The sequence below is a fragment of the Phyllostomus hastatus genome, unplaced genomic scaffold, assembly GCF_019186645.2.
Source record: "Phyllostomus hastatus isolate PE091 unplaced genomic scaffold, TTU_PhHast_1.1 phas_contig_62, whole genome shotgun sequence".
In the NCBI taxonomy this organism is placed as follows: Eukaryota; Metazoa; Chordata; class Mammalia; order Chiroptera; family Phyllostomidae; genus Phyllostomus; species Phyllostomus hastatus.
This window is the reverse complement of record NW_025333921.1, coordinates 16,222,349-16,242,946: the sequence shown is the minus strand read 5'-3', so window position 1 is coordinate 16,242,946 and position 20,598 is coordinate 16,222,349. Positions and strand designations below refer to the sequence as shown.

Genomic DNA, 20,598 nt, shown 5'->3' with positions numbered 1-20,598 from the left:
TTCATAACCCTATTAAAGACTACCTCCTTAATAATTGCCATGGCATAATCCAAGGTACTGTATTTTGTCATGTATAATGGGCCCTTTTTGCCCAAATTTTTGAGGGAAAATAAGTATGCACATTATACATGGGTAGTACTAATTCCATATCTATATAAATGTTTTTAATTCTTTTATTTACGCTTATGTGTTGAAAGTGTAACTTGAGAAAGCAATAAAAGTGTCTGTATGCAAAATAATACCCTGGAATATGATGATCAGTTTTGTTTCTACATATAAATAAATTAAAATTGAATTAAAAATTAAAAGGAAAGATTTTTTCCCTGAAAGTTTGGGCCAAAAATGTGGGTACGCATTATACACGGCAAAATACAGTAACCCAAATCCAGAGCAGATCGTTGTGGAGATCAAATTTTGGCAAACTAGAAAGAACATATAGCTGGAGACAGCAGATCAAGTATATAAATTTAATTTCTACTTCCTCCTTCAAAATTGCCAAAATGACAAAACATATACAGAACCAAAAACAAAAACAACAACAACAAAACAACAGGAGACAACAATAATAAAAGTAGCATCCAAAAGTAAATAGCCAAATTTTAAATGTATTGATAGGGGAAACTTGAACCCTAAACCAACTGGATAAACCTGAGAAAGAAGCATCGGGGTGATTGATCTTCCCCTGTCCTAGTGGAAATCAGGAGATTTATTCCCTGGAAAGGATGAAAACAGAAGATCTCTGCTTGGGAGTATCAGACGCATTTGAAGACTGGGGTTGCATATTTGGCACAGGGGATTTAATAACTGTTTACATACTGAATGTTAAGATTGCCCAGCTTTTTCCCCCATTTAGCTTCCATATTTAATGTACCAGCCCAGCAGATGGTTCGAAGAGTCTTTGGGGCGTTTTGTCCAACCCTTTAGGAAAGACCTAGAGATGTTGGTATCAGGGGCTCTCCCTCCCTACAAAACAGACCAACCAGCTAACCCTACAAGGAAGACCACAGTTTGGAAGCCCCACAGAACAGCTTTTTTTTTTTTTATCCTATTTTTGATTGTCATACATCTGAGGAAACATGTGAAAGAAACTAAAACTAATGGATAAAATACAACTTGAGAGAAATAAACTGTGTGGGGCGGGGAGCATGTGGAATTCAAGACAGATAAGTACAGCTATCAACAGTCCTGCATAAATAAATATAACTATTCAATATATCCATGAAACAAAACAGAATGCATGAAAAAGAAGCATTGAGGTTTAAAAAAATAGCATAAAGAAACAACTCAGAAGTGTTACAAAGTTGAGGCCATATCTCAGAAAGTTGAGCAAGTAGACAAAGAGATGAAGATGCAAGAAAAAATAAGAAAATTAGAGGAGCTAGTTTTTCCAGTAGGTCCAATGACCCAGTGATAGGAGCTCTGAAAAGATAGAACGAAGAAAATAGAAGGGATGAAATCATTAATAAAGTAATTCAAATAATTTATAGAACTAAAGGACATGAGTTTCTAGATAGAAAGGGCCTACTGAGGGCCCAACATGAAAATAGACCCATGCCAAAAGACATGTCATCATAAAACAATAGTGGCAAAAGGAATTTCTATTATGATGGTGAAAGTAGCTTTTAAATGATAGTTGTACAGCAAGCGCTGAAGGAAGCCATGCTGGATTAGAGCAGGATAGAAGACTCTGGGAGAGATTTCAAGAACATGAAACTTGATGGAGTACCTCCTATGTTTGAACATGTTGAGAAGAGATACACACAAATGGGGAAACCCTTGGAAGTGAATTGTACAAAGAAAAGTAAGCAAGTGTGAAACAAAATATTTATTAACTGTAGGAAAATGTAGATTTTGTTGTGAACTACATGTCTCAGTTGTGAATATTACTAAAAGAAAATATTCTGTATTGATCTAACTAAAATTTCAGTATGATTCTATTGGGAGCACATCTGTGTTTGTGGAAGGTATAGAACAGAAGTGGTGGAACATGCTTAATTATAATCAGTGGTCATGGGTATGATAGCAATGTAAGTATAGTAAATATTAAAAGAATCAAATTAATTCAAAAGGGTTGTCTCTAGGGAGCAGAAAAGAATGAGAATGGCAGAAGGGTGCTGTCATTTGTAATAAGCCTTATAGAAAATTTCTCTTTATATGGACATATAATTTTAGGAGAAAGCTTTAAAAAAATGGAGCAGAGGAAGAAAGATCGCAGGCTTCAAAACCAGATAGATCGCATTTTAACTTCCATTTCCATCAGCCCTCTGAGCCTTATTTGCTCATGCGTAAAGGAAGGAGAATAACTCTTTATCCCATGTTTGACCCTTAAATAACGTGGGTTTGAACTACTTGGGTCCACTTACACTCAGTTTTTTTGCAACAAATACAATACTGTAGATGTATTTTCTCTTTCTTAACGATTTTCTTTTTTTTTTTAGATTCTATTTATTTGTTTTTAGAGAGAGAAGGAGGGAGGGAGGGAGGGAGAGAGAGAGAGAGAGAGAGAGAGAGAGAGAGAGAGAGAGAGAGAGAGAGAAGCCTGCAACCCAGGCATGTACCCTGTCTGGGAATCGAACCTGCGACACTTTGGTTCACAGCCCGTGCTCAATCCACTGAGCTACGCCAGCCAAGGCTACGATTTTCTTAATAACATTTTCTTTCCTCTAGCTTACTTTCTTGTAAGAATACAGTGTATAATCCATAAAGCATACAAAATGTGTTAATTGTTTATGTGATTAGTAAAACTTCAAGTCAGTAGTGGGCTATTGGTAGGTGAGTTTTGGGGGAGTCAAAAGTTATATATGGATTTTCAACTGTACATAGGGTCAATGCCCCTAACTCCCATGTTGTTCAGAGTCAGCTGTACTTGTGAAAATTAGATATGCCATATATAAAGCATGTTAACTGGCTTCTAGTAGATGCTCAAAAAAAATTTTATTGACTAAGTGAACACATGAAGGAACAAACTGATGTATAAGTAAATCTCCTAGTATGGGATTAGGATATCTAATATGTGGTTAGTAAATGTGAGCTATTGTTATTATCTCAAGGCGTTGCCTTGATTGATGTGATAAGGGTGTATTAAGCACCTAAGAATGAGGCAATATAGCATAGTAAGTGCGATTCTCAACTTTGTCACTCACAGGCTGTGGATCCTTGGAAAAAGTACCTAATAATTAAGCCTCCAGTTTTTCACCTGTAAAAGTGTTATAATAGTTTGGAAATAAACATGTTATAATTATATCAAGTAATCCTAGGCAAGTACTTAGTGCTGTGCCTGGATAAAATAGCAAGTTAAGTGGTGGCTTTTGTTAATTAATAATATTGATGGCTTATGAATATAGAGTAACATTAAAACTTTGGTTACATAATGGTAAGTGGAAATATTTAAAATTCTGTCTCCATCATGATTACAAGGTATGAAAACAGGGATGCTTATAGATAAAGACTGGAAGAAAATTACCCCAAAAATATAAATTAATATATTGCAGAGTGATGGGATATCAGTGATTTTTTTAAAGTACTTTTTTCTTGTTAAATTGCCTGTACACTGAGTCCAAGCTAGAAGGAGGACCAGAGCAAAAAGGTACCAGTTTAAGGCTTAGAAGACCTGAGTTGGAATCCTAGTTCCACTGCTTTGTATTTGTTTATTTTAGGGAATTATTTAATGTCTCTGGGTCTTATTATTTCTCTGTGCAAGTTGAGGAAATTCAGAAGAAATTTAAATGTGAAATTGAAAATGAAATATGATTAAACTTATATGAAAATGTTAAATGAACTAATATGTACATGAAAGGTCTTTATAATATTAGCTTAAAGTGGCATACAAATATTATCACTGGGATGTGCTGATTTCCATTTTTACCTTTATTATTTTTTTTTTTCTAAATAGACCTCAGAGAGCTAGGATGAGATTCTGGGCCAAAGGGAAACAAGGGGAGAAGAAGATTACCAGAGTGAAACCCACCACCCAGTCAGAGGTTTCGGCACTCTTTGCTGGCTCAGATACGATTCCAGCTCATCAGTTTTCAGATGGTAAAAAATGGACAAAGGGCGGAGATTGTCTTCGTGATTCCTGTTCACTCTTGCTGAAAGTGTGCTGTTGCCCTAGTGTTTGTAATGGCAATCCTGTTGGCTAGATATTCTAACGAGCTAGGACCAAGATTATTAAATCCTTCCTTAACTAAAAATAATTATAAAAAATATTGTACCTATAATAGAAGTTCCAAGGAAGTGTGGCACAAAACAGTGAAGTAACAACTACTTCAAGAATGGTTGTGTATCTTTAGTCAGCTTCATTTTTCTAAAGTGTTAAAATTTAGCTATCGTGTACTCATAGACAAATATGTATTAGTAGTGAAAATAAGCAGATAGCTGCTAATACTTGAGTGCTTACTATGTAGAAGGCATCGTACTAAGCATGTGTGCATTAACTCAGTTGATACAACTTTTTGAGGTATATGTTATTCCCAGTTTATAGATGAGAAAACTGAGATACAGAGAAGTTATTTCCTTATAAACATTTAGTAATTGGCAGAGCTGAAATTTGAATCCAAGCAGTCTAGCTCCAGAGTCCAAGTACTTAACCACTGATGCTACATATTAAGTACCTACCAAATGTTAGTGCCTGGAACTTTATAATGGTAGCTGTTATTTTAACTTTTTGAGCATCAATCATAACACATTTGAAAATACTCGATGGTTAGTTAATCTGTTGAGAAAACTGGTTTTTCTAAATGCTAGAATCACTAACTCTCCAAGGATTTCAGTAACCCCTCTGTTAGAATAGTAACCCCATTCTTCCCAAGCCTTTTGCTTAGGCATGTTTTTAATTACTGTGTAAAGATGTCAGCTATCTCCCATAGGAATATATATGAAAGGTGGATATGTGATAATGAGTGTATGAAATATCAGTGGATGGGTGATAAAATGGAAAGAGGTTCTAGGAAGAAAGTTTTCTCTTAAAGAAAGATATAACAGACCCAGTTGCAATAAGTAAACAAAACTTCTCATATCTATGATAAGATAAAGGGCCAAGGAGGAAAGATCATCCTTTCACATAGGAAAGGATGGGTCAGAGGTACCTGTGTGCCGCAAGAAAAAATGGTAGAAATAGAGTTTGAACCTTGTTTTTATGTCTTGTGGCTTTGATCCTATCAGTTGGCAAACTGATAAGGATAAAACTAATAATGAATTAAGTGAATACTACAAGTTTAGTTTGGAGGACTTGGAGTTCCTTACCATTATATTACTAATAAGATCAGTTTCTTATATCTTATCTGGTTTACAGTAATCATTCTGATTTTCTCACTTTTCACAGTTATATTCTCCATTGTTAATTCCCAAGAAGAAAGGTTAAAGCTCTTTAGTTGGAGCATGTGTTATTAGCAGTCTTCATTGTGTATTTGCTCCATAAGGATACATATATAAAAGTTAAGGTTGTAGCCTTTTAATTACATTTGGGTAGAAATTTATTAAGGTTGCCTTTGTTTTAATGATCAAATAAGATTATAAATGGTTTCTCTAGTAACTATTTCTTTATCATAAGACTTTATTATTTAGACTTTGCTAAAATGAAAAACTTATATATATCTAGGTTTATAATAGAATTAAAATCAGTTGACAGCAATTTGAATATATTTGTATCCTGTGTCTTTATAATTTTTATTCTGATGCCATATTTGAGATTGGGTTAGCCTCACATCTGCCTGAGGTAGAATTAAGCATTTAGGGGAGGCTGCTTTTTTTCCCCAGTTATCAGAATTAGCTTTTGGATGGGATGAGGATATACCATTGGAAAGAGGGTAAGGTGAATACATGTGGGGGAAACAAACAGATATGTGAAATGAGACGGGGCCAGTATTCTCATGAAGTCCCCGGTAGGGTTTCAGCAAATCCAGTGTAGTTCTAGATTGTAATGGACTACATGTAGTCCAATTTCTTGGGTGTAAACAATTGTAGAGAAAATGTATTGTTCTTTCTAATAGTGTATACAAAATCAGTTCACTCCAGGAATTCTCTGGGAAATGCAGTTATTTGGAAGGTACATTAAAAAAATCGTAAATACAGAAGAGACTGAAGCAGAAGTGAGCCATTTGTTACCTGGCTCCCTAAACAGGTTGCCAAACTAAGTCCAGATATTATTACTGAAGTATTTATGGCTGTAGTCACTAGTAAGGAAGTAATAATAATTACCAAACCTCACTGGTTTGATAATTATGTATTTTTATAATTAAGGCCGTAGAAATTGTTGAACAATATCAGTCAGCTTGGAGTTTCCAGTTACACAGAACACTGAGAATTACTCATTGCTCTTCTAGAATCTTCCTAACTTTTACTCTGGTATAAGATCGGAGCAAGAGGCTAGGTTGCCTTTTAAAACTTGTAAGTGATAATTATATAATTTTATACAGCTGGATGTTCTTTCAAACAGGTGTAGTTAGACTGTGACTGTGTTAGCATGCTAGTGTGGTTTTGTACTCTTTCTTTTCTTTGGGTCAGAGGTCTCTGAGATCCAGGCTTCCGATCTATAACACACTTCTATCCAGGTTTTTAGTATCAGACCTTAAGAAGACATGACAGTATTTTCCATTGAAAAGTGGTAATTCTTAACTACATTTTCTGTACAAAGGTGCAAACTGGATTTATTGTTTGAATACCTGGCCTCAAACATTAATGTTACTTTGCTTTTTAGATATTTACATGTATTTCTTACAGTGACTTACTAAAGGAACTTATACTTAAAAAGAGGGATTTGGAGATTTCAGTAATTTTACTGAATATCTTTTCTTTTTGCCTACTCTGTCTTGAATCATAGAACTAGCTCCCTATCATCCAACACCTCCTTTGAGCCCAGAATTGCCTGGTAGTTCCCAGAAGGAATTCAAAGAGAACAAAGAGCCTTCTCCAAAGGCGAAGCGCAGGCGAAGTGTGAAGATCAGCAGTGTGGCTTTGGAATCTATGCACTGGCAAAATGACTCTGTCCAGATCATAGCAAGTGCCAGTGATTTAAAAAGCATGGATGAATTTCTTCTGAAAAAGGTACACTTTGAATGCTGAGTTAGGCCCATGAGCAGCTTTGACTCTGGAATACTTTTATATATCAGGATATGGCTGCTAGAGATCAAGGTGACAAATACTTCATTAGGTTAGATGGTCTGTTCTTTTCCAGGAAGATGCGAGTAGTGATACTCATTAGTCTGGGGAAACAGAACTGAATGTGTTAGGTTTTACTCTAGACTTCCATTTTACTGTAACTGCCATGTTATAGTAAATATATGTGTGAAGGTGAGGCTTGTCATTGTACACTTGAAGTTTTTCTGGTAGTAGTATAGAATCATAAATGTTAGAAAGGACATTAGAAAGGGACATCTAGTAGTAATAAAACTGTGCCTATTTAGTTGTGTTTTTACCTGGGTCCCTTAATAGCAGTGGCTTGCACTTTCCAGGCAATCATTGAAGCACCAATATGTGTCCGCAGTTGCATTCACTTTTCATTTACTTGATTCTCTACAAAAACTCTGTCTATGGCCTGCAGGTGAATGACTTAGATAATGAAGACAGCAAGAAAGACACACTCGTGGATGTTGTATTTAAAAAAGCCCTGAAAGAATTCCGGCAGAATATCTTCAGCTTTTATTCATCTGCACTGGCGGTGAGTTGGGCATTGTTAGGATATATTTAGTAGTTCAACATACAAAAAAGTTGCCAGTACTGTAGAAGATAATAGAAAGGCTGTGTTTTAAACTAGAAATTTCTCCAGTTCCTTGGTTTTGTTTTATGTACAGGTAGGGGAAAAGCATACTGAATGACTTCATATCAATAGCTTCCTTGAATTTCCTTGAGTAGTTTTCTTTTTCCCCTTTCTGGGTATATTTTCGTCTCCTTAAGATACTGAATTTAGATATTCTGAGTATGATTCTCTTTCACCCAGTGGCTCCCTACTCTCTTGACGTCTCATAATCCTTTAAGTCAAGCTTCAAATTCTCACATGTGTGGAATTACCATACAGTTTTTTTTCCAGTGGAATTAGAACAGTTTTATTCACTGATTTCTCTCGGTTTATATCACTTTCAGATTTATACTTTCATGTGATATTAGTTCTGTTTTAGAAAATGTGTTTTTAATGCTAAAGTATATAATAATTAATGCCTGACTTATGGGAGAAATTCCCAGGGCTTTTTAAAATTATTACATTTTTTAAGCTGTTAGGTATTTTACCAAAATTTAGCAGATTTCACTCAGCAGATATTTCACAGTAGAGTGAGAGTTTACATCTACAAATACCACATGACATTATGGGCATGCCCATTAGAAAGTATATCAGGTTCCTAATCTTTATTCTGAATACTACTACCCAGTGCAAGTTGAATCAATTTTCTATATGTAAAGAATTTCTTCAAAAACTTTAAAGTTGTTCTTTTATTGCTTATTAGGTGGATGATGGCAAAAGCATACGATATAAAGACCTCTACGCACTGTTTGAGCAGATTCTGGAAAAGACCATGAGGCTTGAGCAACGTGATTGGAGAGAATCTCCAGTCAGAGTTTGGGTGAACACTTTTAAAGTGTTTTTAGATGAATATATGAATGAACTCAAGACTTTGGATTGTATACCCCCAAAGGTAAATATGATATATTTTGGTTTCTAAAAGGATTTGATTATGAACTCTGCTTAAGCATCTGTTTGGGACAGCTGGTATTTGAGAAAAATGTTATAGTGAAATGTTAAAATTTTTCAGCATTATAACATTATAATGTTATAATGTTAATGTCAATTCAGCATTACTTGAAATTTAACAAACTCCATTCTATCTTAGAAGTTCATCAGACCATATTTTATAAACCTTTTGCAATTAATACATTCTTCATTGAGATAAAATATAATGTGCATTCAAGATTATACCCTCAGCTTTGATCAAGGTCAATACATGAATTTCTTTTGTTAAAACAACAGTTGAAGATATGGGTTACTGTATCATCTAGTGACCTTTATGTGAGGACCCACAAATTATATTTATTTAAATTAGGTTTTAGGAAAATGTATGTTTCTGCAAATCTATGTAACATAATAATAACCTTTATTTTATTAAGTGCTAGGAATTGGACTTGGTGTTTGGCATTTTATGTGATTCTTGCTTCAGCCCTATTAAATAACTATTATGAAATCTATGTTACAGAAGAGTAGCATTATACAAAGTTATCAATGTGGTTCTTTTTTTACTACTCCAGCTGAAATAGTTATCTAATTATTAGTTATTAAGAATACCATTAATCCTTTTTGTTGATTATGTTCCATTTAAATTCAACTTATTCTAGTTTCTATGTGTTGAGATTTACAAACCATCTTAAATAATTTTTGAAGTAGTCAGGTAGAAATAAATCCTTAAAAGTTCTTCTCTTCTAGATCTTGGTTAAGGTCTTTATGTTATGCAGAGGAAGATTCTTACTAAGTTTATATTGCCTCAGTTTATAATTTTAAAAGGTTAGCATTGGAGCGTTCTATACTGTGGTTAGCAGGAAATACATGTAGAAAAGCTTTTTTATATCCAAATGATAGCTTCTAATTTTTATTCTATTTATTGTTTAATCTTCACCTGAGAACATGTTTATTGATTTTTTTAGAAAGAAAGGAGGGAAGGAAGAAAAGAAGGGAGGAAAGGGAGTGTAGGGGGAGAGAGAAACACCAATGTGAGAGAAACATTGATCAATTGCCTCTCATATGTGCCTTGACCAGGGATTGAACCCGCAACCTTTTGATGTATGGAACAGTACTCAGTCAACTGAGCCACTTGGACAGGGCAATAGTTTTTTATATTTAGCTCTGAGATAGAGAGTTTTCTAGAGCCAAAATAGGGAAAGTGCAATCTTTAAAATTAGTAATCATTTAATTAATGGGTAAAACAAAATTATCATTTAAGTTAATATGGTGTGGTTTCTGGACAGAACTGAGGTTTAAAAAGACAGTAATCTTTAAAATGCCCTTTCATTCTCTTGCCTTTATGAGCACTGTTGCACCAAATTTCAGAATTTCTCACATTTACTTATTTTGTTGCCTTTTGAGCAAAAATCTTAGCATTTGCAAAGAAGTACAGTATTTTTTTTTTACATCACAATTTTTGTATTTATTTCCCACCAGGTGCCAAAAACAGAAAGAAAGAAAAGAAGGAAAAAAGAAACTGATTTAGTAAGTCATAATCTTTTATGTTACAAAAAAAAGTAATTTTTAGGCCAGTAGTCTGAAGAATATTATACAGTATTCATGTGGAGATACTTAAGGAATGTTTATCAGCTGCCTAGAGTAGTTATTTATGGCTTTAAAAATTACTTGGAATAATAAATGTGACTTTGTCTTTTGTGATTTGACTTGTTATCAATGGTGGCTTCCTAAAATGGCTGACTTCTGATCTACAAAACTGTGTGATAATAAGTAGTTGTTTTAAGATGCTAAATTTTTGGTTATTTGTTACAGTAGCAATGGAAAACATAATAGCTGTGCACAGAAATCTGTTTTACAGCTGTCTTAATACTCATTGCTGGGCCATTGGGTTGTTTCTACTCTTCTGCTGTTACAAACAATAATGGCACTGTGAAGAGTGTGTATTAAGAGTGTGTGTAAGTGGGTGGAGGGAAATTACTAAAATTGGAATTACTGGGTCATAAGTAAAATGTATCTGTCATTTTGATAAATAGTGCTTCATTTCCTCATATGGGTAATCTCATTCTTCCATTTCAACAATAATGTATCAGTGTGGGCTATTAAATTTTTCCCAGTTTGATAAATAAGGAAAACCTGAGTAGTTTCTCCCTATAGTTTTAATATTCTTTTATTATCAGTGAATATCTCTTTTTATGCTCAAGTACTATTTACATTTTTCCCCAAGGCCTATATGTTTATATTCGTTGCCCATTTTTCTATCTTTTATATCCTTTTCCATTAGTTGACCTGAATATTCATGAGTTAATTCCACACTTTTTAAATTATTGAACTGTTATTATGTGTAATAATTGGCAGGGCTAAATCCTTCCTATTTTCTTTTTTAGAACTTTTCTGGCTATTGTTTTTCCTCACAAACTTTGAATTCAGCTGTCTAATTTGATTAGGCAAAAATCTGTTAATACCTTTTCTCAACTTCACATTTAAGTTAACATAGAATGGACATCTTTATAATTTTGAATCTTTTCATCTTTTTAAGTCGATTTTTGTGTCCTTTTTAGGAAGGGTTTTAAAGTTTTTCACATACAGATTTTTGTTATTTCATGTTACATCTATTTCTGGGTATTTTATTTCAATAGAGAGAATCACTATAGTTAATAGTATGGTGTACATTCTTCTATACTTTTTGTCAACTTATATAAACGACTTAATCTGGTTGTTCTCAAAGTGTTATCTTCAGGGGTTTCTGGGACACTTTCAAGGATTTTGCAAGATTAAAACTATTTTCACAATAATAATTGTAATAACATTATTTTTCTTCTTCACTGAGCCGCCACAAAAACAGTGATGGGTAAAACTGCTAACAACTTAGCATAAATTAAGTCAGTTGCAATAGCTGCAAATGATGCTTATCTTAAAAAAAGCATTTGTACAATTGAATTGTAAATTGATCTAGCTTTTAAAAAATTTGACAAAATCCATATGACAAAATTTACTATTTTAACCATTTAAAGTATATAGTTTAGTGTGGTTTAGTATATAGTTATGTGCTGAATAAGGACATTTCATTTGATCACGAACCACATAAACGATGGTGGTCCCATAAGATTAAAACGAAGGTGAGAAATTTCTATTGCCTAGTGAGGTCAGAGCTTTCATAATGTCAGAGCAAAATTCTACTCTTGTGTTTGTGGTGATGCTGGTATAAACAAACCTACTGTGCTGCCAGTTGTATGAAAGTATAGAACATACAATTGTATACAGTACCTAATATTGATAATGATAATAAGTGACTCTAAAATAACAATAAAGAATACAGGATAGTAAATATTCTTTATTGTTGTTTTAGAGTATATACTCTCTACTCATGCAAAAAAATGTTTGCTGTAAAACCGTATGCTGTGATTCTTACATTCGTGTTTACCATGTCTCTTTTTTTTTGCTACCATGTCTCTTGATTACATCATTTCCCTTGTGCTTGACTTAATCTCATGATGTTTTATAAATTTGGTGTAGCCTAAGTGTACAGGATTTATAAAGTCTATGGTAGTGTACAGTAATGTCCTAGGTCTTCACATTACTCAATACTCACTGATTTACCTAGAGCAACTTCCTATCTAGCAAGCTCTGTTCATGGCAAGTGCTTTATATAGGTGTACTATTTCTTTTTCTTCTTTTTTTTTTTAATTCTCACTGAAGGATATGTTTATTGATTTTTTTTTTTTTTTTGAGAGAGAGAGGGAGTGGAGGGTAGGGAGAGAGACAGAGAGAGAAACACTGATGGGAGAGACAAACATTGATTGGTTGCCTCCCATACATACCCCAACTGGGGATCGAACCTGCAACTTTTGTTGTATGGGATGATGCTCCAATCAACTGGGCAACCCGGCCAAGGTGTTATACCATTTCTTATCTTTTATACTATATTATTACAATGCCTTTTCTGTATTTATGTATGTTTATGTATGTAAATATCTAACATTGTATAACAATAGCATACAGTTTTCAGTACAGTAACATGCTGTATAGGTTTGTAGCCTAGGAGCAGTAAGCTATACCATGTAGCCTGGGCATGTAGTAGTCTGTTCCATTTAGGTTTGCATAAGCGCATTCTATGATGTTCATACAATGACGAAATCACCTGACAATGCATTTGTCAGAATGCATTCTCATCTTAAGCAGCACATGATATGTTCACTATGTTGTTGTGTAACTGAGAAGTAACACCACTAAGAAGTAACTCCCCATTCTGTTCTTCCCCCAGCCCTGACAACCACTAATCTACTTTTCTATTGTGGACATTTCATATTGATAAAAAAAATCATACAATATTGGCCTTTTGTGTCTACCTTCTTTCACTTAGTGTAATGCTTTCAATATTCATGCATATTGTAGCATGTATGGTACTTTATTGCTTCTTATAGCCAAATTATATTCCATTGTGTAGATTACACTACATTTTATTTATCCATTCATCAGTTTATGGACTTTTGGATTTTTCCACTTTTTAGTTAGTATGAGTAATGCTACTAGGAACATCTGTGCACAACTTTTAATGTCAACATGCGTCTCTAGCTACTATTTTTTTATAGAAATCACTTTTACTTTATTAACAAATTGTGCCTTTTAGACTTATTTGGCAGACATTTTCTGAAAATGAACAAAGTGACACCTGATAATATCAGGTGTCAAAGTAAACACCTGATAATATTATCAGTGGTAAAGTTTGAGCTTTCAAGCAAAAATTAGAATTGTGGAAAGATTTATTTGCCACTGTGATTATGACAATTTTCCAGTAAAGAATTTTCTAATGAAATTGTTGATAGTATGAAGAAATATGACTTTTGATAGTGTATAATAAAATGTGTCAACATTCGGGAGGGATGCACAACTCTGTGAACCAACATTCTTCACATCACTGGGGCATAGTACTAGAAAATCACATATAGGTAAAATGTCCATGTAAAGTGCAGGATGGACCAAAATCCTTTTTAAAAGAGCTTTTTGAGGTAAATTTAATTACAGTGTAATTTATTCCTTCTGAGTTCAGTGATTTTCAGTAAATTGACATAGCTGTAACCATTACCTCAATCCAATTTTAGAACATTTACATTACCCCAAGAGGATTATTATGCCAATTTGCAGTCATTGTCCTTTACCATTCCCAGTTCTAGGCAATCACCAATCTACTTTTAGTTTTTTTGTAATATTTTCTGGACATTTCACATAAATGGAATCATACAATATATGGCTTAGCATAATGTTTTTTAGGTTCGTTCAAGTTATGCATATCAATAGTTCAGTGGTTTTTAGTGCTGAAATACTATTCTACTGTATGGATATACCACATTGTGTTAATCCTTTTATCATTTGTTGGTTATTTAGGTTGTTTCTGCTTTGGGGATATTATGAATAATGCTGCTGTGAATATTTGTATGCAGGTTTTTGTGTGAACATATGTTTTCACTTGTCAGGTATAAACATAACAGTAGAATTTCTAGGTCATATGAAAACTCTGTGTTGAATATTTTTAAAATTGCCAAACTGTTTCCAAGTGACTGTACCATTTTACAGTCCCAACTGCAATATCCAAGGGTTTCAGTTGCTCCACATCCTTACTAACAGTCGTTATTGTCTTCTTAACTTGTAGCTTTCCTAGTGAGTGTGAAGCAGTATCTCATTGTGGCTTTAATTTGCATTTCCCTGATGACTAATGATTTTAATCATCTTTTTGTGTGCCTATTGGCCATTTGTATTTCTTTAATGAACTGTTTATTCAGTATTTTGCCCATTTTTAAATTGAACCATTTTCTTACCGAGTTATAACAGTTCTACATCTATTCTAGATAGATGTCCTTTATCACATACACAATTTGCAGATATTTTCTCCAAGTCTGTGACTGGTCTTTTTATTTTCTTAATAGTACTTTGAAATAAAAGTTGAAAATTTTAATGAAGCCCAGGAAAATGCACTTTAATATCACAGAGCATAAAGAGTTCATTAGTGTGGTTTTAGATTCTTATTTCAATTAACCCCTGAGTTGTCAATTGTAGAGATTTGATATAGTATCATCTGAAAAGGCAAATTATTTTTCCATGTTTTTCAATTTCATATCTGTGTGAACCTGAATTTTCTTCATATCTTTCAAACTAAACTACACCTGTTACCAGGTTAAATAAAGAAGGGGCTATGAGAATGCAGGTGTCTTTCATTAAGCCCAACATTAAAGAAATCTACAAAAAGTTGAAACAATACCCCTTGTCATTATTTGTTTTAAAGATATCATTGCTTTTCATAAAAAAAGTTAACCACATCATATGTTTAGTGTTAATTTTAAATCAATTGGATAAATACTTAAAATTTTTTCAGTTTTAATTTCTAATACAGCAAATATCAGTAAGTACAACTCATATAAACAGAAGTTCTTTGAGGTCATTAATAATTCTCAAAAGTGTAAAAGGTTTTTGGGGTTGAAAATAAAGATTTAGGAACTGTTTTTAATTTAACATGCAAATTAGACTCACATAAGACAGCTCTTAATGTGTTTGTAGCATTCCCTTCTGGTTTTCATATAACTTGGTCTTGTTTCTCCACTAAATTGTTAGCTCTTTGAAAGCAGGGAACACATATTTTACTTTTATTTTATTCCTTAGGAGATTATAATTTTCCTTCTGGAATAAGCACTCAAAAGGACTTAACAAGAGATTGAAGTATTTCCCATTGGTTGACCATGTTAGGGCAACATTTCCTGTTGGCTTTAACATAAATAGCTATATTGTTTTCATTCAGGTGGAAGAGCACAATGGTCACATCTTTAAGGCCACTCAGTATAGCATTCCTACATACTGCGAGTACTGTTCTTCTTTGATATGGATAATGGACCGAGCCTCTGTTTGCAAGTGTAAGTATAGGAGATCTTATGTCTTCTTTAACATAAAGGATAAAGTAATACTTCCTAATTCTTTAACCTCACCACTGACTACTTTCTTTTGTCTACTCCTGGTAGCCAAACCAGATATTTTGATGTTCTTTAATCACTGTATTTGCATCTCACTCTATCTGAAATGCTTTTCTTCCAGATGTTGGTAGGACTTACTATTTCAGTTTATTCATGTCACTACTCAAATGCTACTCTCAAATGTTACTTCTTAGAGAACTCTTCTTTTTTTTAATGTAGTTTATTGATTATGTTATTACAGTTGTCCCATTTACCCCCTTTATTCCCCTCCACCCTGTACACCCTCTCCCACCCACATTCCCCCCCTTTAGTTCATGTCCATGTGTTATACTTATAAATTCTTTGTCTTCTACATTCCCATACTATTCTTACCCTCCCCCTGTCTATTTTTTACCTACCATCTATGCTACTTATTCTCTGTACCTTTTCCCCCTCTCTCTTCCTCCCACTCCCCTGTTACTACCCCTTCATGTGATCTCCATTTCTGTGGTTCTGTTCCTGTTCTAGTTGTTTGCTTAGTTTGTTTTTAAAAACAAAAACAAAAATGTTTTATCTGTGGTTGGTAATAATTGTGAGTTTGCTGTCACTTTACTGTACACTTTTTTATCTTCTTTTTCTTAGATAAGTTCCTTTAACATTTCATATAGTAAGGGCTTGGTGATGATGAGCTCCTTTAACTTGACCTTATCTGGGAAGCACTTTATCTGCCCTTCCATTCTAAATGAAAGCTTTGCTGGATAAAGCAATCTTGTATGTAGGTCCTTGCTTTTCATGACTTGGAATACTTCTTTCCGGCTCCTTCTTGCCTGTAAGGACTCTTTTGAGAAATCAGCTGACAGTCCTAAGGGAACTCCTTTGTAGGTAACTGTCTCCTTATCTCTTGCTTCTGGGATTCTCTCCTTCATTTTAATTGTGGGTAATGTAATTATGATGTGCCTTGGTGTGTTCCTCCTTGGGTCCAACTCCTTTGGGACTCACTGAGCTCTCTGGACTTCTTGGAAGTCTATTTCCTTTGCCAGATTGGGGAAGTTCTCCTTTATCATTTGTTCAAATAACTTTTCCACTTGTTGTTCTTCCTCTTCTTTTTCTGGTACCCCTATAATTCAGATGTTGAATGTTTAAAGATGTCCTGGAAGCTCCTAAGCCTCTGCTCATTTTTTGGAATTCTTGTTTCTTCATTCTTTTCTGTTTGGTTGTTTTCTTTCTTCCTTCTGGTCTACTCCATTGAGTCCCAGTTTCCTTCCCATCACTATTGGTTCCCTGTACATTTTCCTTTATTTCTCTTAGTGTAGCCTTCATTTATTCATCTAATTTGTGACCAAATTCAACCAGTTCTGTGAGCATCCTGATCACCAGTGCTTTGAACTGTGCATCTGATAGGTTGGTTATCTTTTCATCACTTAGTTGAATTATTTCTGGAGCTTTGATTTGTTCTTTCCTTTGGGCCATTTTTTTTTTGTCTTGATACATCTGTTATGTAGTGAGGGGCAGAGCCATAGGTGCTCACCAGGGCAGGGCAACCCTCATCAGTGGATTGTGATGCAGTAGGTGGGGAGGGGTCCAAGAGGGAACAGTGGTACTCACTCTACTTTCTGCTGGATTTCAGTCCCTTCCGCCACTTCCCCCAAGCAAACTGGGCCCCTCTTGTGCTGATTCCCAGGTGGGTGGGTTTGTGTACATTTAGAACCCTGTGGGTCTCTCCAACCAACTCTCCTGTGAGGCTAGGAGTCTCTCCCGGAACTTCAGCCCCTACAGGTGTTTTCAATCGGTGTTTTGAGGCTTTATTTCCCTGCGCTGGAACTGTAGGTTGTGAGATCTGTTTCGCTCCCTAGTTTTACCTGGTGTATCAGCCTGCAAATGTGGGACCCCCGTCCACCAGCTGCCTTGTGAGCTGCGCCCCTCCACAATCAGCCCCCTTGCTGGGTTTGCCCGCTGCTGCCTTATACACCTGGGGTCCACCAGTTGCCACTTTGCCAGGAGTCCTCTCCACTCGGCTCCCCAGCTCCTGCCCTCCTGCCAGTGTAGATAAATGTCTATTTTAACTCCTTGGTTGTTGGACTTCCATACAGTTCAGTTTTCTGTCAGTACTGATTGTTTTTTTGTTTCTAAATTTTTGTTTGTTTGGTTGTTTTGGTTGTGCGAGGAGGCACAGTGTGTCTACCTATGCTTCCATCTTGGCCAGAAGTCCTAGAGAACTCTTTTCTTATGTTTCTACCCAGAATGCCATCCTTTTCCTCCTATTCTCTGTCATCCCTATTCAGCTTTAAAAGTCTTCACAGCACTTATTAACCACTCAAGTATTCATTTGTTTTCTTATTAGTTAGAATATATGCTCTATAAGGTTGGGAAACTTACCTGTCTTTTCTGTATCACCAGTGCCTAGAACTGTTCTGGAATATCATAAGTTTTAATAACTATTTATTGGGTAGATGGATGGATGAATTTTCTTAAATTGTATTTATTTATTTTTAAAGCGGGGAAGGGAGGGAGAAAGAGAGGGAAAGAAATATCAGTGTGTGGTTGCCTCTTGTACGCCCCTCTACTGGAGACTTGGCCCACAACCCAGGCATGTGCCCTAGACTGGGAATCAAACCAGCAACCATTTGATTCTCAGGGTGGCACTCAAGCCACTGAGCAACACCAGCTAGGGCTTAATGGGTTAATTAACTAATGAGTTCTTAGATTATAACCAAAAAGGTAACTTTTTGCCCCTGCTGTAATCCTTTCATCAGAACCACATAAATCCTAGAATGAGATTAGAGACTTTTTGCAGGTCAACTTGATTCTGGCTTACAGAGGAACTTTTTCCATTCCTGTCATTCTATGGATCTCCTCTGGTGCTGTCAGCAATTCTGTGAGGGCCTAGTTACTAGTGGGCTAGAACTGAATGATGAAACATTAGGGAGGGCTGGACCTAGTGTGGCAACAGGAAAAGTCCTGTTCACCATAGCCAAATCACCACTATTGGTAGATATGTTCACTTGTGCAGTTGTTTTTCTTTTGTTATCAGTAGTTTGAAAGTTATGGTGACTAATGTTAGTTTGATTCATGTTGGTTTGGTATAATTTTCTCTGTGATTCAAAACTGAAAATGTGAAGAATCTGCTTTTTTATTACTTCGGTGGGCTTGGTTTGATTTTATTTTTTTTGTCCTAGAATCCTCTAATGAATAATCTGTTTTTCTCTTTTTTTAGGTTTGATTTCTTAGTAGAATTACTAACTTTCTTTGTACCTGTACTGGTGATTTCATCAATACAGTGATAGCCTCCTCTACTTGATCTTGGCCTTGAAAACCCACAAGTTTACTATAGAAGGGCACGGTTACACAGTTGTTGATATGCAGGCACCAGAGCTTATATAGCAAAATGACATAGTCCAAGTGTATTCTCAATACCCTCCTCTTGGAGCGCCTCTTCCCAACTGCCTAGGCACCCTGCTATCATCTGCTCTAAGACTTTATTTCTGCTGTGAACCTTTTCTCTATCTTATCTTCCCAAACACATGTTATGTTTTAGTTCTTTAGAGCTCTGTTCTGGACCTTCTAATAAAATAAATAAGACCTTTCTTATACCTTAATGTGCTGTTTAACTTTTTATTTCATTAAGGGTCTTCAGCAGTTATGCCTTTCTTGCCCATTGGAATGATTCCTAATAGGTATTTCTGGCATTTTAGCAGATTATAGAGCAAGTGTATGAGGGGAACATGAACACTAATTTGTGAATGAAACCACAGATATAAATAAATATTCTACTGAAAATATGACAGAGTGGGAGAAAGGTTGGGCAGTCTTGAAAGAATAAAAAATATTTATAAACATTGGTTAGAAATTTTAGGCATGTTTTTCAACTTTATATTTCCAAGTAGAATGGGTTAAATAAGTAAATTAAATCTATAAAGAATGGGTTAAGTTTTTTCTTTCTAGTATTGTACAAAATATATATATATGCAATTTATAGCAGTCTCAGATTTAAAGAAAAAAATTTATATACAAAATAAACTTTTAAATTTCTTATCATTGATGTACAGACTTTTAAAAATTCTGCATTTTAATCTGTTTTTCAGTATGCAAGTATGCTTGCCATAAGAAATGCTGTCTGAAAACTACAGCCAAGTGTTCTAAAAAGGTAAGAAATTAATTTCCTATGAGTAATAATTAACAGATATATTATGGGGGTTTTTTGTGCCTCATGGAAAGAAATCAAGGACTCTTCAATAATTTTATAGAGCAGTAGTTTTCAAACATTGGACCACAAATCTCAGTAAGAAATACATTTTATGTCATGATTCAGTATATACATATATGTATGTACATATACATCTCTCTATGCAACTGAATTGATTTTCCTGGAACCATATTTACCTTTACTACATGGAAGCTACTAAACTGTTTCCCCAACAATTTATTGAAATATTACTTTGAAAGGTTTCCTACTTCATTAAATACTCATAAATCTTCCTAGGAATTATCTTGAAAGTGAAATCTTTACAATTAAAGATTTTAACCTAAACATCAAGATTCACCACATAGTTGGTATTTTTACATATTTCTGCTTGTGAAGCACAGAGAACTAAAAGAGACTACACGTATTTTGGTATTTCATGTTTCAAGGATGCAACCATTTTTGAAGGCTTTCAGGTTTTATTGATGTATAATCACGTTTTAGTCACAGATGACTAACAATACTGTGAAAATCTGAACTATAAATGTGTGTGCATGTTTTTTGTAGCGTATGCATAGAATTTGCAGCAGTTCCAAGTTCATAGGCAAATCATGGCAAAGGACAAAGGAAAATTTCATTCAAGCATTAAAATATAATGTAGGTGGGATATTTGCTTCCAGCTGAGATGGAGTAGCTTGTGATAGACTAATGTCCATGCTGAGAACATTTGAAAGGGTCTGTTGCGAAACATCAGAAAACTGCTCAGGGAAACGGGACTTTAGGGGCCTAGATCCTAGAGAAAAGAGAGTTGTGGAGTGGTAAAT

At 34.7% G+C, this 20,598-nt stretch overlaps 1 protein-coding gene across 7 annotated transcripts in view; it reads left to right on the top strand.

The window, feature by feature from the left end:
• Window positions 1-20,598, top strand: part of MYO9A (myosin IXA) — a 234,135-nt gene that overhangs the window by 159,435 nt on the left and 54,102 nt on the right. For all 7 annotated transcript variants that reach the window (XM_045848730.1, XM_045848731.1, XM_045848733.1 and 4 more), the window contains 7 exons: window positions 3,893-4,035; window positions 6,818-7,041; window positions 7,538-7,654; window positions 8,436-8,624; window positions 10,139-10,186; window positions 15,447-15,558; window positions 19,677-19,738. In XM_045848730.1, the coding sequence (XP_045704686.1) occupies window positions 3,893-4,035; window positions 6,818-7,041; window positions 7,538-7,654; window positions 8,436-8,624; window positions 10,139-10,186; window positions 15,447-15,558; window positions 19,677-19,738 (895 nt within the window). The remainder of the gene's footprint in view (window positions 1-3,892; window positions 4,036-6,817; window positions 7,042-7,537; window positions 7,655-8,435; window positions 8,625-10,138; window positions 10,187-15,446; window positions 15,559-19,676; window positions 19,739-20,598) is intronic.